The sequence below is a fragment of the Lissotriton helveticus genome, chromosome 1_1, assembly GCF_964261635.1.
Source record: "Lissotriton helveticus chromosome 1_1, aLisHel1.1, whole genome shotgun sequence".
Classification (NCBI taxonomy): domain Eukaryota; kingdom Metazoa; phylum Chordata; class Amphibia; order Caudata; family Salamandridae; genus Lissotriton; species Lissotriton helveticus.
This window is the reverse complement of record NC_136057.1, coordinates 1,181,621,798-1,181,647,497: the sequence shown is the minus strand read 5'-3', so window position 1 is coordinate 1,181,647,497 and position 25,700 is coordinate 1,181,621,798. Positions and strand designations below refer to the sequence as shown.

The 25,700-nt window shown below is 43.4% G+C and overlaps 1 protein-coding gene across 3 annotated transcripts in view; it reads left to right on the top strand.

Moving 5' to 3' along the window:
• The window catches only part of PTPN12 (protein tyrosine phosphatase non-receptor type 12), a 445,738-nt gene that overhangs the window by 252,614 nt on the left and 167,424 nt on the right, over positions 1 to 25,700 (top strand). For all 3 annotated transcript variants that reach the window (XM_078679268.1, XM_078679259.1, XM_078679277.1), the window contains exon 12: positions 5,446 to 5,531. In XM_078679268.1, coding sequence (XP_078535394.1) covers positions 5,446 to 5,531 — 86 coding nt within the window. The remainder of the gene's footprint in view (positions 1 to 5,445; positions 5,532 to 25,700) is intronic.

Genomic DNA, 25,700 nt, shown 5'->3' with positions numbered 1-25,700 from the left:
AATAAAAATGCAATACAACTTTATATTCCAGTATCGTGATAAACTTCTTCGTATGTCAATTTGTTAGTCTCAATATTTTAGACCTACCAGGGGGTTTCTTTTCCCAGTCTCTGTGCTGCTGCTCTATCAACCTGGGTGAGATTACATCCCCCTCCACTGACCCATCTTTCAAATTGGGGGAGAGGAGGTCTGGCAGTGGTTCAGTCTCCTCTCCTGCTTCATCAGTGACCATCAGCATGTTCATGTCTGCCCTGTCTTGTTGGGGTATCAACCTATTGACATGCAGGACACAATATGCGTTCCTGGGGTTGTTAAGTTATACCATATAGGTAACCTCACCATTCTTCTCTTGTATTGGATAGTGCCCAGCCCACTTATCCTGGAGGGCCCTGGGTGTGACCAGCTCCAAGACCCACACCAATTGTCCTGGAGCGTACTCTGGCATAGTAGCCTTTTGGTCATACCAGAGCTTCATGGGGTCTTAGCCGGCCACCAGTTTCCTGCTTGCATTGAACATGTACTCTGCCATGTGAGATCGCAGGCCTATTACATAGTCCAGCACACTCTCCTTGGCTTCCTTGAGAGGCTTTTCCCAAGGCTCTCTCACCAGACACAATACCCCTCTCACAAGGTGCCCACACAATAATTCAAAGGAGCTGAAGCCAGCTCCTTTTTGTGGCACCGCCTTGTATGCAAACAGTAGGCACGGTAGGAGAATGTCCCGTCTCCTACTGAGTATGTCACACAAAACCATGATCATGTCCTTTAGGGACTTATTGAATCTTTTCACCAGACCATTAGTATGGGGATGATATTGGGTGGTGAACTTGTAGGTAACGCCACATTCCTCCCTCATCGCATTTAGATAAAGGCACAGATGTCAGTCTGGCTATCTGAAACCACCTCCTTTGGGAAACCCACTCTGGTGAACACACTAAGTAGGACCCTGGCCACTGAAGGAGTGGTGACGCCATCAGAACAGACAAAAATGTAACATGAATAGAAGTTGGTGGAACAGAAATACTTGTATAAGTACTGGAATGGAAAAATAAGAGAGGCTAACAATAAGCTGCTCTTTTTTTTCAATGCTCTGTGTGCTGAGGGGAGAGCAACAATGCAACTCAGTCTTGATTTAAACAGATCTTTGACGATTCCCAGTTGAAGTTTATGCTTGCAACCACCAGAGCCCTGTGTTTGGATAGGGCCCAGCCCACTTATCCTGGAGGTCCCTGGGAGCGACAGGCTCCAACACCCACACCAGTTGTCCTGGAGCGTACTCAGGCATAGTAGCCTTTTGGTTACACTAGAGCTTCATGGTTGACTTTACCTTTTGCTTATTGAAGGAGATGGGAGATACATGCATCCCAAAGGAATATCACACCCTTCTTCATTTGCTGAATGTGTTAAAGTGAAAAAGATGTCACGTAGACTTGGCAGTCATGGAGCTTTGCACAACTGATTGTTTATCCACAATTTTTAGGAATGATATTATCTTTTCTTTTTCTCAGACCAGGCCCAATTGGGTTTAGGTATGTAACAACACGTTTGTATCCAGTTTGTCCCTTGAGTCCTTAGCTCATATTAGTCATTGGTCAATTTTGAATGCTAGATTCAAACTAGTGGTTTTCCAAGGAAAACTCTTCTCTGAGAGATGGTCGGTCAGTAGAGTTCTAGTTCTATCACCATCTTAGTTTCTGCAGTTAATTCAGACTTAGCCCCTGAACGTATGTTTTTTTTTTTTTACCCGACAGTGACGCATGGTTGGATACTGTGAGGAGACATTATATACGGTATCATAAGGTGTTGATTTTTTTTCCCCGGATCTATTTACATAGTGTGTCTATTGAGGGGAAATTGTGTGATTATGATTCCTCCCTTAAACTTATTGTTTATATTTTTACTATATTGTTTATCACTGTACTTAGTCTGTGCATGAATTTGCTAATGAAGTTTAATATTTTGTTAATATAGAGGTTAATACTCTTATTACACTGCCCTCATTCATAAGTCTCAAGTTGTATAAAATCCTGCAGCTTTCGATTTTACATTTTGATATTTTGAAAGGAAATGGTAATCCACTCCTATATAAAGATATTGAACCTCTTAAAAGTGCTACTTTGAGCTGGGCCAATGGTATCCATAACCTCTCATTGGCAGGGTCCAAGCAATGTGGAGCACATGTGGCTGAGGATGCAGCCTCCTATAGCTTTCAAGCTCATGATGCGTTGATCAAATAATGTGAGCTATTTAGATGGTATTTTGTTATCTACAACTTGTACAGAGTACAGCTGCCTCAGGTGTGATACTGTAGCATCACACTGTCCAAATTGTATTGTAGGCACACCTACAGGTTTAGTTAGTCATATGTGTGGTTGTATGTCTTATGTGAGAATTGTTCAGTGTGGTGCTTGAGGTGGTCTGGTCTACTTGTATGTGTTGCTGCTGGTATGTAAGCATATATTTACATGATGTGTGAGAGGTGATAAAGGATACCTAATGCAGCTTTATTTTCAAGTATTTGACTGAGTCATCGCATAGTGGGTTTTCTAACCTGTTCTTTCAATTGGTGGCTCAGTGTCCGATATGTGGTTGATGTGGTGTCTAAGGTGGATTCAGGATCATCTGAAAGTTTGAAACTTTCAGATGATCCTTTGAACATTTTTATGGCTTTACAAAACATTAGATGGTTTTAAGGTTAGGTGATTCTATTCTTGTTGTATCTAAATTCAGAGTGAGTTCCAAATTGTGTTAGCTTGGAAAATATGACCTCTAGGTCGGGGGTTCCGAAAAGATGCACTTTATGTTGTAATAGTATGTTTGAATGGATGCTTACTCTGGGGTGATGGGTCTGAAATGTTTGTTGGAGGAACAGATTTGATGAAGGAATCCTGATCCGTTTTCTTCCAGTTAGGCAGTGCTTTGTGTTCTACTTACAATGCCTTGATCTGGTGAAACATTGGCAGGCAGTGCTAAGTCACAATGGCTGGTGGTATGTGGTCTGAGATTGTACCCTTTTTAAATTCCTTAGGAAGAATTTTGGTGCGTTTAGGTCAAGTCTGTTCTGGCAATCAAAGTGTGAGAGTGCAAGAGCGGCTGTGACTTTAACCCTGTGAAGGAAACTAGTCAAACGTAATACTACCTTGGAATTCAGGGCATGTTGGTATTTATCATCCGTTTATGGTTCCAGTATTAAATATTTGTCTAGGATGAGGCCTACGCTTTTTGTTGAATTTTAGTGGTGCATGTCATAATCCTGTAGCTAAAGCCGGAATTGTGTATTAGTAATGATTTTCTACATCTTGGGGTCTCTGTTTTGTCAGATTCAAGATTTCGATGTGTAACATCTTCTAGCCTTTTCCAGGCATCAGGCAAAGTGCCATCATTAAACTCTGCTTCTAGATTTTGAAGATGTTCTGTCTCATCTGTGTATTAAGGCTTGTGAGACTGAAGGATTTAATCAGTTCAGCCAGGAGACTTAAGTACATCAATTTAGAGAAGAGCACAAAACACATCTATTGTAAGAACACACCATGCTGACACAGTAACAGTACTCTTTGTCAGATTCCAGCTACCCCTCTAATCACACTTTGCATTTGACCCTGTAAAACATTCTTCTGGCTTTTGGTTTGGTTCATGATAGTCATATACCACTTTAATTAATACATACATACATACATACATACATACATGCTTGACCCCTAGTAAATGCCATTACCTAGTTGGATATGTTTGAAGGTATATGTTTGTAGGAAGATGATCTCATTATCGTTTAAGGGGGGTGAAGTCTGGTGCACTATGTTGGCTGATGACAGGATTAAATACAATAGTGAGCTGACCAGATTAGCTTTGAAATAGGTTTAGTGAATGAATGTTTCAGTTAATTTCGCATGCCTTCAGGAGAAGGGAATGTACTGATTATCATCTGAACAACCTTTACAGTGGACCTACTAGGAAAGAACTTATTGAAAACAGTCTGGGCTTGAGTCCTCTGAGGATCCAAATTTATTGTTATGAAATGTTAGAGTATTCTTCTGATATGAGATTGAGGCGTTTAAGGTTCTTCCATCGTTGGTCAGAGGTCTAATCTTGTTGAGAATGTGGGCTGTTTGAGGGCTCAACCAGTGTATTGTTCTTTGGCCTTTGGTTTGTGAGATAGCATTATTATTGGAGCAAGTTTTGGTTCTTTAACTTGCAGATCATTTTGAAAAACTTACTTTCAGGGAACAATGCAAAGGAGATGAGAAGATGTTTTTTCTTTTTGGATGGTAGCTGTGTAGATATGCAATTAGGGATTGTATCAAATTATCCTCTCTAAATAAATTTTTCCCCGTTTGCTTGGAATTTTGTTTTTAGAAGGAAGTTTGCTTTCATTTCGTTTGATAGCCATTCATTGAATTAAGTTGTTGTCAAGAAGCCTATGGTCTCAGAAGAGGGTCTTCAGCGGGTCAAAATATATTTTAGAATCTAATTTCAGATTCTTCCGATCACGATATTCAGTTAATGGAAAATTGTTTGATGTTATTTCTCAGATTTTGGTACACTGATGCTCATAGTATAGGAAAGAGGATCACTGAAGGTCCAAGGTAGAGAATATCTCGAATTAGTTATGTTTCCACTGTTATAAAAAATTTCATCCTGGGAGTAAAGTGGATCAGTAATGAGCTATGTCCTTTGGAAAGCTGTTGGAGAGTCGTCTTGTTCACGATTGATCCCGTTTTCTAAGCTTTGTATTTGAAATACCCCCATCAGAGAGTTTGTATAAATGCGTGTGTGGTTTACGATGCAGCTCAGAGCCCTCCCCTTCAACTGTGGCAAATAGTTTCCTTTCTCAACTATTGATAGCTCTTGTAACTTGCCTCTAGGCTTTAATTTCCATTATTAAGTGTGTTTTCTGCTTACCTAAAAATACATATGACACAATGCCCTAATTCTCAAGTGTGTCCCTGATAAAGTTCGAATGTTATATTCACCTGCCAGTAAAATGGCGGTGTGGGTTTTACACTTTACTTTCCCAATTGTGAACTGTTGTTCACAAGTTTACATCTTTCATAATGGCATTGTATCATACTATGATGAGAACCTGCTATCTTTATTTGTATGAGGACCACTGTATTTTGCAGTTTTAGGGAGTTGTGATGTTGCGAAAACATAATTTGTAAATGGTCTTGTAAAATGCCATCATTATGTACTTGACTGTTTCCAAATAGGACCCCTTGGTTAGGTTTTCCTAAATGCAGCGTTAAACCTGCGTTTGCTATGGGAATGCTGTTCTGGATGTTTATGTGAATATCATTTGAACTCTCTGAAGAGAGGTGAAATGGAGACTGAGTCAAATGGTGTGTGTAAAATTATATTTACTATATTTCATATTGTGCATCTTGTGCAATCATAGTTTCATCCCTCTTATACCAAGTGATGAAAATAACAAACTTTTTGACATTTAAGGATGAAATTTGCTCAGAGGACACTGGTAATGCTTTGGAAGCTGAGAATACGGATTCACCCCCACCAAAGCCTCCACGGATCCGCAGGTAATAATATGAATAACTAATTTGTGTATTTGTTAAAGTTATATTGTAAATGATTCATGTTCTTAATATTGTTATATTAGCATGTAGCTCTGTTTTGTCTCACCCTCCTCCCAACCGGCAGTCAGTTGCAGAGTTGAAGCGGTTTGTTTAAATGTTGTTGTTTTTGCCAAGAGACACATGACATGGTAAATGTTTACTCCTCAGGCCCTGATTCCTCCTTGTGTTTACGAGGCTCTTTTTTTAAGCAGAACATATAAGAAGGGTATGGAAAAAAGACAGAAATGACACAAAGGAGCACCTGCAGCTCTGAAATAGCATCTCCAATTGGGTTGTTCCATTTGGAAGTCTATGGTTAATTGCTACCTACAGCTCTGTTTTAATTTGTGTTTTCCTGAGTGCCCTCTGTTGGGATTGCCAATAGTGATGGTTTTTCCCACTCCTTTGTTCCTCAGTTGGATTTGAATCTTGCATTTGCTTTAGTGGCTTCTCGACCGTGTCTGTCCAATTTGACCCCTAACCGTAAACCTAGTTCTTCTGCTCATAGTATCGAACATCCTCAGGCTATCTTTATCAACCCTTAACATTTTCCACATGGATAAGTTTTTGCTTTGCTCTTGCCCATCCTTCTTACCCAAGGTGGTGTCAGCACTTCATATGGGCCAGTCTGTCACACTTCATTTTGTTTCCTCCTCCACATTCAACTTAGAAGTAGGAACAGCTGCTTAGGCAGGACTCTAGACTTTGTGTCAAAACTAAATCGACCGCCTGCTACAGGATCGAGTTAATGACCATCCATTTGTGGACTTAGCTGGCTTCAAGAAGGGCAAGGTGGTGACCAAACACCTTTTCGTTTTGGTTCATCGTCTGCATACAGATTTTGTGACGTCCTGGCCACAAAAGATCCTCTAGGCTAGGGTACGTTCCTGCCAACTCCACCAGGGCCGTGGCTTCTTCTACAGCTCTTTTTAGAGCTGCCACAGTTTTAGACATCTGCCTGCTGCATGCTTTTGCTAAGCACTACAACCTCATGTCTGAGGCATGCAGTGACTGATACTTTGTCCATGTTGTGTTGCTTGGGCTGCCTTGTTTAACCAGCACTATTCAAATCCATCTCCCTGAGAGGCACTGCTTTATCTGTGAGAAGGTGTATTCATTAGATTAAAACGTTGCTTACATGTGGTAGAAATATTTCCTGTGGCCCCAATCTTTCCACAGATTCCTCCTTGCCCTCCTTCATTACTTAGTGTTGTGATTAGTAAGATCTAAAAGTATGCAAACACATTACATGCTTTATTTGTCGCATAGAAAAAGATTCAGGGAGTGATGCCATGGTGACAGTTGGTGCCTAATAAATACTGGTGATGTTACATCCACATGTGAAGTCGTGGCATGAACTGCATGGCACCACCTGGTGGTTCTGGATAGTCACTGCTAGGAAAGTACTTGAGACCAGCTGAAGGAGTAGTTATAAGGTGAGGAATCTGCCTGTAGAACATGTCTCCAAAATCAATATATATAAATATATATTGACTAAAGGTAAGGAAGTTTTTCTTTGATATACTGCATTTACATTTTGCAATGGATTACCGTTCCTAATGGGATTTCGTCCTTGTTTACTACATTTTTAGGTCTTGCTCCTGCGTTGCAGTGTGCAGCAGTGCTCGCGCAGTGAGAGACCTCTCGAGGGGGGTTTGAAAATGGACCTAGGAATCACACACGCTTGTGCATGTGCTTTTCCTTTTGGCCCACACTATTGGCCTTTGCGTGCTTCTTTTTATAAAAGACAGCACACAATTGGCCAAAGGCAGGCGCATTGCTCTGCCCATGGCCTATTGGTGTCTGTTATGAGCACCGGCCGCCATGTGGTTTCAATTATCGTGCCCAGACACGGGCGCGATAATTGAAACCACATGGCTCACTCGTGCGCACCGCTCGCCGGATTGTTCTTTTTTGGATCCATTTCACAGGGAAGCAACTAAATGAAAGAAGGAAAGAGGTGGTGCTCGGGCGCACCACTCTTTTAAATGTTGTATCTGAATTCTGACTCTCGCATGAACAAGAGTACTTAGTAAGTGTCGTGCATTTGAGCTTAATGGACGGTGGTTTCCACAGAGGGCTTCTGATTCCAACGGAGCTTACGGCCAGAAGAGGGGGGGTGTATGAGTGATTACTGAGAGTCTAAGGGCCAAGGCTTGCTGTTCGACAGAGTAGATGACGTGCTAGAGAGAGATCAGGAGATGAGGTGAGTAGTGACCCCCCAACCGAGGAAGACAAACTGTCAACACAGAGGCTCTGAGACACTTTGGGCCTGATGTAAGAAAGGTTATAATTCGGAAATCGTGAAAATCAACAAATTAGAATCTGCAAAACTTTACACAGTATGTACTAAGCATCATCACTATCAAACTGCGAACTCATAGTTTTCTCTATTTTGTGGTTAGTCTATTCCCCTCCTTTCTCTTTCCCTCACTGAAACTTCTTAAACTCTCTTCCCTAAAGTAAGTTGTACATCTTCCTCAGAGGAGACGACAATTACATTGTTTTTTGCCTGTCGGCGAATGTCCTTGCTGCACACAGTGCCACAGGGAGGCATGCAAAACTTTGTTTCAAACTCTTAGATGGGTAGATATAAAAACACAGGCTGTAAAAAATGTTTTGTTAAAACAAACTGGGAAATATAGCCTACTAAAATCTCAACCTCGCATATAAAAAGCTCCTACAAAAAGTCGCCCTATATTCAGATCCTAAAAGATGCCAATCTCCCGCCCACCCCACATACATTACGGCTGGGCTGATTGATTCAATTTCTAGTCCTAGCCCACATGGGCCAAGTGCTGGATACTGTACTAGGGGTTAGGTAGAATTTGTTTTTCAGCTATGTCCAGTACGGTTGTGAGAGTTTACGATTAGGAGGCTGCAAAAGATGTTTTTACAGTCTAGCTTTTAACATGCTACCACATTAGGTACATAGGTGGGTCATAGAACTAGTCGGAACAAGTGTGATAATAGCAGACCGGTTGGAGAGGAGTCCCCCCACAAAATCTGAGCTCTGCCGAATTACCCAAAAGCCAAGCTCCCTTAAACAGTCTTTCTAGAAGGTGGCACATGCCCCCTGACCAGGCTACCACCAACCAGTTCCATCGAAGGCGTCTTGAGGGTGTAACCATCAAAAAGGGAAAGGAGGCCTTTACACGTAAATGTAATTGGTATTATAAAGCGCTTAGTAGCCCATACAAGGCGTTGAAGCACTTTACGGCAAGTAGAGTGCTACTCCAGAACCCAAGGTTAGTGGTTAGTCCAGTGGTTATTGTTATTAGTAATGTGCTGTCACGAAAAGGTGCATGCAGTTACTTTGTGATACATTAATACCATTGCGGTGTGCTCATTACAGGGGGGGGGCATGTGGCATTAAAGCGAGATTTATTCTACATATTTTACACACCTGCTCCTTAATGTGTAAGTTTCTAAATGACATAATTCAGGAGTAATTAAAACAATGCTCATAGTGCAATCCAAGCCTCTGGTAGCTTTTCATTTTTAATTTTGTGCACCACGGAGCTGCTCAGTTTTAGGCTCAACTATGGGCGTTTTCTGTGAGGATAAAAATAATCTACTTTTATTTAGCGCCTCGTATCTCTTTGTTTCTCGGCACTGTGAACAACAGATCTGCCTATTACCAATTTTTACGGTACTCAGTTTACTGGCATCGGAAGGCTATACGGCTGAGATGGCCATGCTGGATTCGAATCTGTGACATGTAGGTTACAACAATCAACTCACTGAGCCATCTAGCTGGCTGACTCATCTAACATGGCGTTCACAAATTTCCATGTAAGCAGCAGGCATTTGCTGGACAGCCTCAGTGGCCAACCGAGGCCAGTCAGGACCAGGCAGCGGTTTGAGCATTATAACCGGCCTTCGGGACGGGGTACAGGGCACAGGTGTCTCAGAAGGCCCAGGAGGCAGAGGAAGGTTGCTACAACAGGAACCCAGGGGACTCTGTGGGACATAGCAGCGATAGATACGCCTACAGCCTGCCAGGAAATAAACATTCTATCACACTCCTCCCACAAAACAGATGGACAAGAGGAAACTACACACCAAGCTGTTCGAGCTCACTTTATCGATCACATATTAAAATAAATTGAGGTATTGAGCATTTTTTGCAGAGAATTGTGTGTAATCTGCTGGCCACAAGCTAAATTATCCTAACATAGTTCGGGGATTAATGCGCCTCATGCAGAGCTTGGCAAGTAACCTGCAGGTCACAGGTTTGTATTCAGTTACAACAGCTCAGTGGGTCAGGGTACATGCTGCTCAGATACTTCTACAAACCACTAGTCACAAGTTCCACTTGTGGAAAAACAGCGCATTGAAATACGTACCCACTGCCTGCAGCTAACTTACAAGACGGAAGAGTTAATCCTTCCAGGTGCTCACTCAATCGTTCATTCTTCTAAGGTTAATAAATGAGACAACCTTGAAACGTCATCCATCAGAAAAGCAGCCTTTTCAGGTGACTTCCCTGTGGACCTAAAAAGAAGCGCCTGTCCTCTAATGCTCACTGAATACAACATGCGCCTTAAATCTACTGTTGGCTGGCTTGTTTAAAGTGACTGCTATGTCACAGCGCGTACAAGGTATTCAGTGCAGCTCGTGTGAGGTGACTTGACTATCTTATTGCAGCTCCTGTAATTCGTCTGGGCTGTTGCAGCTCATAGAAGGCGCAACAAGTACTGACATGCCCCTAATATGATGTGATGGATGGACAGCTGTAATGTTAACTTCTGCAAACACCCTTCGAATGTAAATAATAATGGTGCCAATTCGACATAATTCGTAGTCAGTAACCTTACGCCCCTTGCTTGACCTCCATCTTCACACCACTGTATAGATCTAATAATCACGATTATCGTGAAACAAGCATTATTATTACACCTTTGAGGGGACAGGCAGCCAGCCCAGACACAAGCCTCTTGGGACTGCGTGTCCCACACAATACCTGTTGCCTGGCTCTGCCCACGAAACCCCCATATTAAATCTTATCTGGCTGTTTTATATTAATTTCTTTGTGTTAACCTACCAGACTGTGTCCGCATGATATGAGCCATGATCTGCCTAAAACAGTTTGTAGCTTTACTGACCATACACTTTCTAGAGCTGTGGAATAAAGGGAATATACATACTTGTCGACCGTTTACCATCGGAACCTACCACCAGCTGCACTCTCAACTACTCGCTAACCTTTGACCATCTAGGTACGGGGTAATGATTGCTTGTCTGTATGTGCACTGCACTTTCGGTGCGCTCTGCGGTGTGAGGGTTTAAGAACAATTTAGGGCCCTGTTGCCTCATTTGGTATGTGCATGATGTGGTGCTTTTAATTAAATTCTCTGTGACAAGCCATGCAGATTTGAGAATGACCGCCTAGTTAGTTTTGGGATTACTCATAAACTTTGAACTTTTTATACCGAATTTATTTCAGCCCTTACTAGACATCACTAGAATGTGTTAGAATGCAGTGAGAGGTTAGCGACGTACAGTTCAGCACACCCTGTTCACCAGAGTGGTGTTAAGCAGCAGATATTTCGAAGAAGCTGGAGCAATATATAGTGCTATGAACAAAGGACACCGGACTTTGTATGTATATCATTAACCCTGAACTGCTCAACATCTACAACCTGGAAGCAAAGACGGGATTCCTGGCACTTCTGGCGAAATTCTCCCAACAGCTTAAGGTGACTAGAAACACGACAGGATAATTCCTGGGAATGAAGTTTGCCGGATAAGCCAAAAATGAGGGCCCCTGGTGCTATATTATGAGTAAGGCTGACTGTTTTTCTTTTTACTGATTTTAACAGATACATACAGAAACCATTTATTTTCCTGTCTGTTTTTTTAATTTTGATTATAAACGGAAATATGGGTTGTTTTTGAGTGATTCTAAATGCTGTCAATCAGGACTGCCAGGCCAATAGCTGTGCAGATTGACAGGCAAGAGAGGTCAGGTGAGAGGGGTTGGCCTAACGGCTAAGGCGCTCGACCTCGGACCTGGGGATCTGGGTTCGAGTCTCGGTAACGACGCCAAAAACCCCCTGTGATTCTGGGCAAATCACTTAATCTCCCCGTGCCTAAAAATGAAAGTGTGTCCTCATGTAACGTAACTGGTGCTATGTAAAGCGCTCTGATAACTGATTCGGTTCGGTTCTAGTTCGCGCTATATAAAACTCTGCAAAAAAAAAAAAAAGAGGATTGAAACAAGCATTTGCAATGCAATAGGTCTCGCATTACTGAAAGTTTGAGCTATTGGCGTAGCATTATTGTTTGCAACAGTAACTGCTCAAACTTTGAGTAATGCGAGACCTATTGCATTGCAAATGCTTGTTTTTAATGCACAGTGTCATGTGTCTTTGACATTTTAAGAAGGTAGTTTCAAGAATATCAACAAGGATTGAATTTCAAACACTCTACTAAATTTTCTGTGTAGCGTTTGAGTAACTGAAACAGTACACTGATGAAGCTAATGCTTTGACATATTTCTATCTCCTTCAGGAAATATTCTTTTGGGGTTTACAACTATGGTCTTCCTTTTCCTCTACTGAACACATTCGACAGAATTGGAATATTTCTGAGATTTTACTTTGCACCTGTAAAGGAAGTCGACTCTTACAGATTGTTTCATGTTTCTGTAATTTGTATTGAATTTTAACATTGCACAACCTAAACACTCACAAAGATTTCTGAAGTAATTGCCCCCCCGCCCACTTTCCCTGCCCCCTCTACTGTGTAGCTTTTACCCTACACTCCCTCAACTTGACACTAACCTTCACCCACCACCTCTTTTATTTGTTGTCCCCCAGGAGTAGATGCTTATTAAAGAAGTTAACTTCATACTACACCTGGTGTTTGAGAATGGGGGATGAGTAATCCAACAGAGGTGACCATGTAGCTGTGAATTCCCTTTCTGTTCCCTCCCATGCAATATTTTTTCTATTTCTAACATTCACCAGAGTTTATTTTCTTGGAGGTCAGTATGTTACCTAGCAGTGTCTGCTTTACAGACAGTAAGAGTGTCATTAACATATTATTGGCTCCTGTGGGCAACCCCCCCCCCCCCCATCCCCCCCATCAATTCTGGAGTCCACCTCAGTAACTCACTGGCTAGGGCGTCAGGGCAGTGCATGCTTGCAATTTGGTAGAGGTATGTTATTGAGGACTGCATTTCTGAATCCTCGTATCTTAGGGCAGAAAGAAAGATTGTAGAATAATGTGTTCCTCTCCTGCCCCAAAGTGTCTAGGCAACTTACATTTTGTAGGAGTGTATAGCCGCCTATGGAGTATTTTTTCTGGCCACTTGCTATTCCCACAGTGTGTTTTTTTCTCCCAGTGTCTCCCAGTCCCAATCTTTGTCTGAGAGGCAGAGTCCCAGTTCTCCTAAATCCTTTATCTGGAAGGTGTTCCTCTTCTGGATTACCTGTCTTTCAAAGGATCCTCTGTGAAGTATGGTCTTATTGTGCTCTGTCTCTCATCTGGATGTTCCTAAATCTTTGCTCTTCATTCTGTCCAAAGTCTTTTTTGATTTGGTCAAGTCTTCATCTGTCCTTAACGCAATATATGTGATTTTTTGGCATCTGCTTTCTTCCTATTTCTTGAAAGCCTCTGTAGGCCTGCCATAGTGTGGGTTTCCTAATAATAAAGGTGTAAGAGTGAGAGGGGTAGTTCAGCACTCCTGCCATGTACCTCTGCTCCAAGGAAGTTGTGAAAGGAAGCATCATTCTAACACATGCTAATACATTTCTTTTGATGTGTTAGGCTACTCCTACATATAACATAGTTGGTAATGCTTGTTAAAAAGGGTCCCTTAGGGTTCTCATTTGAGTAGTCCTCTTTATTGACACTGTCCACCTGAGCTTTGGCAAGTAGATGTTGTCAGCTCACTTTTAATGGACTGCAGAAGTTCTAATTCAATGAAAACAACTTCCTACTTATAGGTAAGATGTATATCCCTAACATTTGATGAAAGTCTTCACCCACTTGAAAGGGGTATTCTATTTCAGGGTTGCGATTGATTTTGTGTTTAGGCATGTTTAGGTTAAGCGCTACAAACATCTCTGGATTTGTTCTATAGCCAAAAACCTCACCACCAATCTCTGCCACTCCAGGCAGGAATAGAGTTGGTAGGTTGGGTACCAATACTGGTACGTCAACAGTAAGAATTGTGAGTTTGACTGGCCTCAATCCTACTCCTCTTGTCTTTCTGACTCTTCTGGACTCTAAGGTTCTAACTATACAGCAAATAGCAGTCGGGGGCAGCGGGCACCCGTCTTGCCCTCTTCTAATATGCATGTCTGTTATTCTGCAATCTTGGTGACAGGACTACATAGCTTGCTTACACCAGTAATATGAATGCATCACCAAAACCCCCGACTTCCTTGGTCTTTTTGAGGCACTTGCATCCTGTCTTGTCAAATGCTTTTTCCACTCCAGTCCGGACTCCTCCCATAACACCCACCCCACACTCCTCTTCACCCAGGTACTACTCAGAGTCTACTCTGAGGCTAGTCATAGGATATCATTTAGTCTTTGAACCCTCACCAGATTAAGCTAATCAGGAACGCCCATGCTGCAACTTTTCTAGGTGCTGCATGCTCCCACTTGAAACCCTTCAGGCCTTATGTAACTTCAGAAGCCCCTAGTGGACTACTACTGGTGGCAGCTGTGCTGACTCGATCCCCTTGGGCCTCTGCCTTGCTCCTTACCAGTGCTGGTCTATGCCTCTGTTTCTGCTCCAAAGACCTTTTCTGCTCCACTTACTCCAGCTTACACTTTACTTGCACCTACTCCAGATCCTAGTGTGCCTTCTGTTTAAGTTCTGGAGCTGAAGTTGGCTCATGCTATCAAGGCGCGAACCCATCTTTGAAAGACTTCCTGCCTCTCTCTGATGCCAGTATTATGGAGGGCTTGTTTGCATATGTTAAAGCTAAGATGTCTGTTTATTTTGTCACTGGCTTGGCTAGGCTTCGCTATGAGCACCATTAAAGGTTAGTTGTCATCCCTTTCTACATTTGTATGGCCATTGTTCGTTATGCACAACACTGGTTGTGATGTGATTTTTCAAATGGCTCACATATGAGCTCTTTATTATGCCTCAATAGGACCTAAACCGTGTCCTTATGTTCTTAGTGTGCATGCCCTTTGAGCCTATGCACAGTTGCTCACTGAAATTGCTGACCTTTTGAGATGATGATGATCTTCTTTGCACTTAAATATGTGCTCTTTGTTAGAGAGCTGTAGGCGCTGTCAGTGCAACCTCTATATAGCACCTCCTTCCCTCTGAATTTGATGTTGCTAACTTGCACTTCCTTTCTGCCAACGGTGATGTTAACTTTCCTTGTATGATAGTACATCACTATGCTGTTTTTGTTAGGCGAAATCTTCTGAGGGGGGGAGGTTTCACCGGTTCAGCCAAAAAAGACCATATTACTTTTACTTTGAGTGCACTACGGATCAACTGGTGGACAGCCAACTTTTTATCGGCTATGCCGGTGCTAAGAAGGGAGAAGTGGTTCAGAAGTGAACCTTGAATCATCAAACAAACATGCCGTGCCATGCTCTGACCACAAAGGAACTTCCTTGATGGCCTTGGGGCTCATTATGACTGAGCCAGCCAACGCTGCCACTAGAGAGTTAGCTAGGAGTGTTCTGGTGTGGAGCATCTGCCAGGCTGCTACATTGATGACTATGCATGCACACCTTCACCAGTCCTTACTATTTCAACAGCCAAGTGTACCAGAGAGGGCCACTTTTCCTGATTGGTCATGCATGACTTCCTGGTATAAATTCACTTTCGTGACTCCACTTTTGCGAGATACTGCTTTGGCATCTGTTCAAAAGATGAGTAATCTGCGGTTACAAGTATCCATCAGAAGAACAAATTACTTCGGTAATGCTCTTTCTGGTGGATACATAAATGCAGAATTTCGCACACCCTGGCTCCTCACCTTGCTATGAAGTGAACATTTTTTGGTCCAGAGGTAGATCGTACAGCTGGTCCCTGACGCTTTGACTTTGGAGCTGTTAGATATGCCACCAAAAGAGCTGATGCTTGCCTCGCAGCTGGAGCTAGATGATGTGCCTTCCCTGCTTTCCTGGCCTCTTGTGCTGACCCCCCCTTCCAACATTTCGATGGTCTCCCAGTTAATGCTGGTGTTTCTTTAATTGTTTTTGCAAACATTCTTCCCAGCACACTTTGGTGCGGCTTCAGGCCTCCTGTTGTATCCGAACCTTGTGCTAGTCTCTGCGGTTGCAGTACCTCTGAACTTAATGCGTTTGCTCCTCATTCTTCACTGAATGGCTTATCTCCTGTTCTTCAAAATGCTATTGGCTTGGACACATTTCCCAATGTTGATTTAGACTGCCTTTCGGAGCCTGCTGAGGAAGTGGCTTTGTTCACTGTGCAAGGCTGCCTATGTCATAGAGCACATTGCTACCATTTAATAATGCCTTAATATCCACATTTTAGGGGTTTGGAACAAGCTGTCCTCTGCTTAACCGCTAGGATGCACGCCATCCATTTCTTGCTCCTGAGGATACACATTTTTGACAGCTCTCCTGTCTCCTGAGAGCCTTGTTGTTCAGGCATCTTCATCTTGTAAACAAAATCCAACTTGCACTTAGCTCAACTAATGACTTGCCTTTTGGTATGATTTTCCCATGATTTTTGTTAAGTGACTTAGCTACTTGTTCCTAACTTGCCTCACCATCTCCTTGATCCAGAGGTTGTGCGTGACTGACTACAGTCCATCACTAGGCCCTTCAAATTATTGGCAATAGCTATGCCTTTCCCTTTTAGGACTTGCTTCCCTCCATTTTTCCTCAACCATCTCTGAGAAGAATATCTTACAATGGGAAGTCCTTTCCCCGTTACTGCATGATGGAGTGGATCTGGTACCAGCAGCTGACCTAGGACAGGAATGCTGCACTCTATTTCCCAAATCTGAAGAAGGATCTGTGCCACCTTTACATTCTGGACCTGCACATTCTAATTTCTTTCCTCCATAAGGAGAAGTTTAAGTTAATGTAATCAACCCTGGTATTGCTAGCTCTGAAACATGGTGAATGTATAATGCCCCCCAACTTGCAGGACACATACTTCCACCTACCGGATTGTAAGTCACTCAAGTCGAATGATTAGTGGTGACTTATGCACCTCATGCATTCACAAAAGTTATATTAGTGTGTTGGTGCATAGTCACAGGTCGGTGGTCTCTGTATTCCTGTGTCTTGACGACTGGCTGCTGAATGCACCTGGCTGCAGCTGATGTTTGAACATCTTTAGTCTATGGTCTCTTTTACTTCTCAACCTGGGATTTTCCAACCTTCCAAGTCACACCTCATGCTTTCTAAATGACTATTCAACTAATACTCTTTTTCAGGCGGAGCTTGGATACACCACCTCTCAAGACCTTTCTGCCTCTTCGACTGATTTGGGGGTATTCTTACTGTAATCCTGATTTTTCTTGGGTAGCTCGTTTTCTTATCCTGAAAGGCTTGTTCACCTTTTGCATTGTGCTACAATGATGTCTTCGCTTACAGTGGACACAATTCAGGAATCAACTCTGACAATGTTTGCATTCCTAAGCCAATTGCACAAAACCTGCTCTTCAACTTCCCCTATTGGCCACTTTGGTAGGTGTTGGTTGGGGCAGTTATCTTTGATCACTAGAGAACCCGAGGCTCTGTCCTTCCTCTGAGCAGAGGTGTGACATGAAATGGTTTGTACTTTGTGACGTGCATCCTCAATGTGTTTCCGCCTTCCATTTGTGGTCATTCAATCCAAGTGTTAACTGACAGCGCTACAGAGCTGTGATATTTCAAGAAATATGTCAACGTAAGCTTGCTCTGCCTTTGTATGGATATGCTGAGAGTATGGTTGTGAGCATTTAGTCCACTCACTAAATCTGTCTATGCTGGGTGATGGTCCCTCTTTATTAGCTGGTGTGTGGGAGTCAAACTTATATGATGAGCTGCGTTTTGCATTATCCCATGCCCATCAAGGCTTTGCTGTGGGTCCAGTTCAGTTATTTATCCTCCCTTTTGTGCTTTGAACAAATCGCTTATTTTCATACATGTTTTAAAGGGGGTGATTTATTTGTTTCCCCTCCCTTTGTGATGCCTCAGTGGGACCTTAATGTGACATTCACATTTTTTGATGGATACTTATAACTGCACATTCCTCACCTTTAGAATATACTCCAGGCTGTATCAAGCAGTTTTCATAGCTGTGCTCCTGCATGCTGTCATGTGGTGCTGTGCGACTCCACGTTGACTGTGGAAGTGACAAAGTGTCGCTCCATATAAGTGCCACCACTGCATGCCAATATCAGTTTTTCTTTTTGGGCATGGATCCGAGCTCCTCTTTTTATCAGTTTCCCACATGCTAGGTCTGGTGGCTCAGTGGACGAAGATGTCCGCTGCAGGGGCCTGTGGTCAACCACATGGTCACAGGTTTTTTTTTGGCTCTAGCCCCGCCCCCTTTCTCACTGACCCCACCTCCACCGGTGCGGCCCTCTGACACAAACCACACTGTAAATTTGGCCCCTGAGAGAAAGTTTGTGAGTACCCATGATATAGGCTATCCGGTTTTAGGTTTAAACCTATAATAACTGATAAAACCGCACCGAAAAGAAAATAGCCATCACCGGTGTAAACATATAAACACTGAAAAAAACACATTTGCAACCACAAACTAAGCGCCATTCAAAGAAAGGAAAAGATGAGTGAAAGTGATTTTTATTTCTTCCTGCAGGGGCCAATACAATGTAACTTTGATATATAAGGTAGCATCAAGAAAGACTGGCCTAACATTATTCTGCTTGAGGTTTGTTGTTTAGGTATGTCACTAAAACATTGTCTCTTCTTCCTTTTACTTTTTTCAATTTTGTGGTCTTTGGTCTACAAATGCATGGTTTAGGTCTTAATTTGATGTCATTTGGTTTGATCTCATTTGATGAATTCTAGAGAATCGGGAAATATCAAAATTCTATTTGAAATTTTGGCTACATTTGATTCCACTGATAGGTAAAATGTCTGGTTTCATAATAATCTTTCCTAAAATGTAGCATCACATTTACCCACAGACAGAGAATGGGTGAAATCCTTTGATACATCAGCTCCCTTTTCTAATGAGTCAGTATTGATTGTAAGTGAATTGCCAAACACCCCTGTCTTTAAACATTCAATGCAAGATGGAGTGACAGGTATATGTGAAAAGAATGAGGTCACCAAGCATGTGAGAAAAGTGGTGAAATCATGACACCAGGGGTTTGGTAAACATGGAACAGAGTGTCACTTGGAATGCTGCTGAAAAAAGTTCCTGCCATGTTCAATAAAGATTGGAGTGATATTGTTTGTATTTGCAGTAAAGCAGCTACGTATATAAAAAAGGTGTATGATGGCCTGTCAAAATCGGTACCTGAGCTGAAGTGCTTTCCTGTAAGAAATCCTTGTCACTTGCTAGATGGTATGCTGAAAGTATATTTGCATTTTTCAGAGGGAATGAAGAATGCTATTGACTTTGTAGTGCATTCTGGTGCAGAAAAGATGTATTTAATCCTCATAAACCCTGTGCACATGCTACCGATACACATTCACTATCAGTGCAGAAAGCAGGCAATAATTAAAATTAAATAAAAATTCCATAAACATCGGAAAAACACGTTTTCTGTTTTTAATGGAGCGAAAATGTGTAACCACTGATAACCACTTTTTTTTAAGGTATTGAAAAAACTGAAAAAACCCCACCAGAATTTACCAAAAATAGAAACTGAAAACCGTAAAGCCTATTTATATCCTGTGCTTCACGTGCCACTTGACGCAACCATCCAGACTTTTAACACTACAACCAGCACATAATACCCAAAAATATTGTGCTTATTTCACCTCCTGCACTTTGGTATTCACCACCCATGGATGGATAGATATATATTTATTGTACAATTAATTAAAATCATTACAGGCATTGTTCTTTGAGACTACGTGTCCAAACTGACCTAGGGATTTTGGAGGCGGGACCAGCATCTATCCGCACCTGACTCCTGTACTGCACCGCCACAAAGCGCACCTGGAAGTCCCGCAGCTCACGCAGGCCAAGGGCGAGCCCATCTGCGCCCTGAGGAGGCTAGGCCACCCCCTGTAGTTTTGCTTTCGGAGATTGAAGTCAACTACCTTGACCCTGGGGGTACCTGGTAGTTGAAAAAGGATATGGTTAAGTAGAAACTCCATGTGGATAGGGACAAAGAGAAGGACAATGCCCATAAACCTCCCAGCGAGAATACATTGGACTCCTATCTGGGCCAAGGTATGTTTTTTTCCCCAAAAGACATAAACTTAGGGCAACGACTATCCCGGTTTAGGGAAAGGCAGTCACCCTTCTCAGTTTAACCAGCCAAGTGTTGTATAGTTGTAGTGATAACCCAGGCTTAGTCACAATATCAAACTCCCAATTGCCTTGCGATGAGGCCCCTCTAGTGGGACAGATGCTCTTAATGGAAGTGATAGTGCTCCTGCAGTAAAAAGAAAGTGCAAAACAAGCGACCTGCTGGTAGGAGGCACTCTACTCGTAACTTAAGGAAGCAGGCTTTAACAGGGGCCACCGAAGAGACTCTGATTGCGGCTCCAATTAACTGCGATGACATTTTGGAATTTTTTTAACCCATAATAGCCCAGTGTGCTGACCCTTTGGTGGATAAGTTGCAAAGTCTGGCGACAGCTGTTGCAACTTTAGTCAAGAAAAAAGATACAGCAAATGGTCTTTATGCTGCCAATAAGGCTCAAGAGGCTGCCTCAAGACTTAACATGTATGTGGGGCAAACTAGCTTCCAGATATTGGCCATTTATCCCCCTGTCCTACCTCAAAAGTCACCAATGGAATGGTTGCCCCCCCCCCTTTTTTTTTTTTTTACATGGTAGAACCGTAGAAACTATTACAATGGGGGTAGGCCGGGAGTTGGAGAGGAACAGGAGAGGCAAGTGAATGAATGAATGAATGAATGAAGGGAGACTTATACAGCGCAACTTAGCCCAAGGGCATCAAGGCTCCAAGTGGGGGAATAGTAGTACTGCCCAGGAAGGCAACAGCAGGCCCATTTTGAATCTACCACTGGCATGTTGTCCATACATAGCCGTAATGACTGGGGTCCCAAAATTAACTAATACCATTGAGGCGGCCACCTCTCGTTACAAAAGAAAATCTGTCACATGAGGGTATATAGCAACATATTACTTGTTAGAAGGGTTGTGTGGGTGGATGGTAGGTGGGCGGTAGGGAGGACGGTGGCAGAGTCTCCCCGACCCACTTCACGCACAGTGAGATATTTCGCAGCTACGATTTATGTTGCTTTCCTGAATTTTAAAAGTTGCTGAATTTTAATTATTTTTATTAATCACTTACTGCATTTTGCACCGTTGCTGGTTTATACTTCTTGTGCCATAAAGGGGAACCAAGGGGGGCCGGCACTTATTTCAGGGAAGCCTGTGCTCAATGTTGTGACCCTGCCCGCCCCGGTCCGACTCGGTAGCCAATACCATTGAGCGGAGGGCGGGACAGGGAGAGCCAGGGACTTCCGCCCACTGGAGCGGTTAGTGCTCTAGATGTTGTACAGAAGGGCTATTTATCCCTCTCGCCGCTTTGAGCGCGCAGCGGTCGCGCGCAGGGGAGCGCCTAAGGACACGCCTAAGACAAGCCAAAGAGAAGCCCGTCTGCGCCCGTCCGTGACAGGACGGGGCCAGGGGCCATGACCCCTACATTTGTAGACCGAGGCTACTGCATTCCTGAACGGGTTAGTTACTCAGCCCAAGCACTATTAGAGCTTCAGATTGCCCCTTTGTTAGGCTGTGCTAGGGAGACTGGGTCACTCCCGGAAGGACCGTTCTCCTGTCGGCATTGCAAATTTCAGGCACCATTTGTTGATGATTACTATCAACCAGGAACTCCCGCTACCGCTAAACCACAAATAGGATGGAATAATTTGCTTTGCAATATCAGATCGCGGCCTAAACACCACCACAGAGGTCTGGGATCTTATTTCCACACTACAACCCGAACTATGCTTCCTGACGGAAACGTGGTTAAAGTCTCATTCGGTCCCTGCAATCACCCTTGGGTCAACCCACTAAAATGGGTGGTGGTAGTTCATAGATATAACATCACCATTTCTATATTAGACCAATGCTGCACTGCAGAAATGGAATTGATGATTTTTAGGATTGACACTTCGGCTAGGAACAGCTGGAAAGGGCCCTTGGTCTATCGCCCCCCCCCCCCGGCCCTTGTACGACCTTTTCTGTCTCCTTAGTGGAAGCATTGGCCTCACATATTAATCCTGGTGATGATTTTCTACACTTAGGGGACTTAAATGTACACAGCGAACGATTGGATAACGTGGAGGCCCAGTCCTTGTTGGCTGATCTTTCCCTACTAGGGCTAAAGCAGTTCAATTCTGGCCCCACCCATCGGGCAAGACATACATTAGATCTAATCCTCTCCAACTCCCCTAAAATTGTGTGCCTCCCCCCAAAACAGGTCAATTGGACAGATCACTTAATTATAGAATTTGCAATGCCCAATCTGACCAAACTCTTTAATCTGCCCTCATCGCTACCTTTGTGGCAGAGACAATGGCATAAGATGTCACAGGAGGTCTTCAAAGAGACATTTGTTGAACCCCATATCGCACCTTCTGATAATATCGAGATGGCTCTATCAATATATAACTTTGCCATTGATTCGGCGGTAGAGACCATCGCCCCGCTGAAATTATGTAAATTGCGCGCTGCACAACGGCAAGAAGTATGGTTTCCGGACCAATTACGGTCCCAAAAAAAGGCTTGTAGGAAACTGGAAAAAGCCTGGAGATCATCTCCTCAGGAGGTCGATAAAAAAATCCTATTACACTGCCTTGACCTCCTATCATAAGGGTATCAGAGCGGCATGTAAGGATCACATTGCCTCTCAACTCATGGAGGCAGGCAATGCCCCTAAGGGTCTGTACCAGATCCTTCAAACTTTCATTAAACCAACAGCCTGTGAAAGCCCCGATGTAGCATCGCAACAATTATGTGATGACACCTCCCTCTATTTCACTAATAAGATAGACAGAATTTATGACAAAATCTCTGACTCTAGCCTATCCATGGGGCGGCCTGTGGTACTACCTCAGGAAAAGAGGGCAGCCAATCTCATCGTGCTTCACCAGTTCCCGGCTGCTTCTGTGGACGAGGTGGAGGACCGTTATTTACTAATTAAGAGTGACTGTCCATCAGATCTCATTCCAGCTAGAATTATGCCAGTGGTTGGCAGGGTGCTCGGTCCTGTGATCCAGTCCCTGGTCAACCTCTAGCTTTTCGAAGGCCGTGTTCCACAGGAATGGAAGAGGGCACTGGTGAGACCTATTCGGAAGAATTCCTCCATCCCCTGGACTGAGATGTCCAACCTCAGGCCAATATCTCTTCTTCCATACCTGAGTAAACTGACGGAAAAGCACGTCAACGTACATCTGTCGAGCTTTATTGAACGAACAGGGAGTCTGGACTACTCTCAGTCCGGCTTCAGGCCAAATCATAGCACTGAGTCCGCACTTCTGTCCGTCACAGATGATCTTCGTATGTCTCTGGACAAGGGAAATTCAGTGGTTCTAGTGCTATTAGATTTATCGGCAGCGTTCGATACCATATTGCATGACATCCTACTCAGGCGTTTGGAAGAGATTGGATTTGAGGGCTCGGCACTAGCCTGGTTGAGGAGCTTCTTATCTGGCAGCACACAGTGCGTGAATATGGGTGCATTTTGATCTGCCCCAGTAAACATCACAAAGGGGGTGGCACAGGGTTCATGCCCGAGCCCCACACTCTTTAATATCTATGTGGCCCCCCCTAGCCAGGATTATGAGAACTTTTGGTTTCATTCCAGTGTCATATGCTGATGACACTCAGCTCCTCTTCCCTTTTAAATCACTCACCCCGGTGGTCAAACAGACCTTCTCTGAAGGCATGAAGGCGGTCTCAGAGTTGATGACTTCGAATTTCCTGCAGTGCAATGTGGGAAAGTCGGAGGTTATGCCAAATGCTGTGGACCCCTGACTGGTGGTCCTCTGATCTGGGCTCTGCTCCTAACCCTAAACAGGTGGTGAAGAACCTGGGGGTGCGACTGGACCAAGATCTATCTTTGAAGGACCATGCAAATTACACAATAGGATCATGCTTTCACGTAATCGGACTACTCCGTAAAGTGTTCCCCCTACTTCCAGATACCACTAGAAAAACTTTGGTCCAGGCTCTGGTGCTCAGTCGCCTGGACTACTGTAACGGGCTGCTGGTATCTGCCAATGAGGGTGTACTTAGCAAGCTTCAAGTGGTACAAAACACTGCCGCAAGGTTGGTTCTAAATGCCCGCCCAGATCCCCCTCGCGTCCCCTGCTAGAAAAATTGCATTGGCTACCAATCCGCCAAATTTAAGACCTGTTGTGTGGTCCATAAAGGTCTGCATGGGCTGGGCCCCTTGTATCTGGCTGAAAAATTCATCCCTTACAACCCAACTCGCACCCTTTGTTCCAGCAACCAGTTGCTCCTGCAAGTCCCTTTGGTAAAAAAGGCAAGACAGGGTGGTAAAGCCCTATCTTCCATTGGTCCAGCATTATGGAACAATCTTCCTATCGCTCTCAGGCAGTGCACGGACCACTTAACGTTCAGGAAAAGGCTGAAAACTCTTTTGTTTCAGTCTTAGTCTCTCTCCTAGGTCCTAGCTCCATAATTCCATCTTCACTGGCGTTGGGCGCAAAGATACTCCTTCGGGAGTCGATTCTAGCGCTGTACAAACCCACAAATAAATAAATAAATATGGGTTTAGCTAGTAAACATCTGAGGGAGGACGGTGTGTTGATTTATTGCAGATGCACTGCACTGGCAAGGCAATAGCTCCAAAGTTTCAATGCACTCCCATTTACTGGAAGAGGGTTAGGTATTGCACTGTCAGGGTTTTTCTATAGGCATCTGCAAACCAGACTCTGGGAAAGGCTCACTTCCCCTTAAGAATCCTAGAGAAGTTATCTATACCTACCCATAACAGATTTTTCCCATTGACAAGTTTGACAATGATTGAATTTCTGACCTTCCCCCTACTTGCACAAGCGAGGAACAGCCCATGTTGACGCATTCAATTGTAACAAACAGGAGACTATATTTTAAACATACCCCAATATCCTACTAATAAAGGATTTGTCTTGGGATATATTATGAGGTATTTTTAAACTCACTACCCATCGTTCTCTTCTGGATCCCTGCACTAGCCAGTTTCATTTTATCGAAGAACTCCCACAGATGTTATTCTGATAGTCCGCCCTGTTGGTATTACTCTACCAGGGTGTGGATAGGTGCCTATGATGAAGCCTGTCACGATAGGTGAGTCACTTGTCTACTACAGTCTCTTTGGATACCTCGGGAAGATAATATAGGTTTGGCCTGCTTTTCCCTCTTTCAGGGTCCAGTTGCCCTTATGTGAGTAAACGACTTACGAATGCCCCAATATTTGATTGGTTTCCTACGTGCAATTCACACAAATATTGCTACTTCTGTTAGATATGACAGGGAGGTGTACGGATTGTTTTAGCCTCCCTTGTAGGGTCAGACAGGCATATATCTTGGCGCCTCTTATATTGTTGTTGTATATAAACGGTCTAAATAATTTTCTGGCGATACATAGGATGGACATGCTTAAGGTTAACACCTCTTTTGTCCCGGCTCTGCTATATGCAGATGATACAATATTACCTTGAGCGGTGTAAGGGATCTGTTAGTTACATTTATGAACGAGATTTATCTTGGCACTAATATTGTCACAACCCATTGCATGTTTTGTGGGAGCCAGTCCTTCAAAATGATACCAATAACAATGAAAGGGAAGCTCATTACAAGGATAGGTGCTTTTTCCTATCTGGGAATTACCTTTGACCAACAAAATTATTGGATCTCCTGTCTGGCCAACAGAAGTCCGCCATTTAACCAAGCATGCGGTTCCCTTTTTAGGTTTTAGTCAACGATAGGTAGCAAACCCATTGTCCCGCTGCTTCAAATCTACAGAATGAAATGCCCTCCGGTTCTCGCATATGTTGTCAC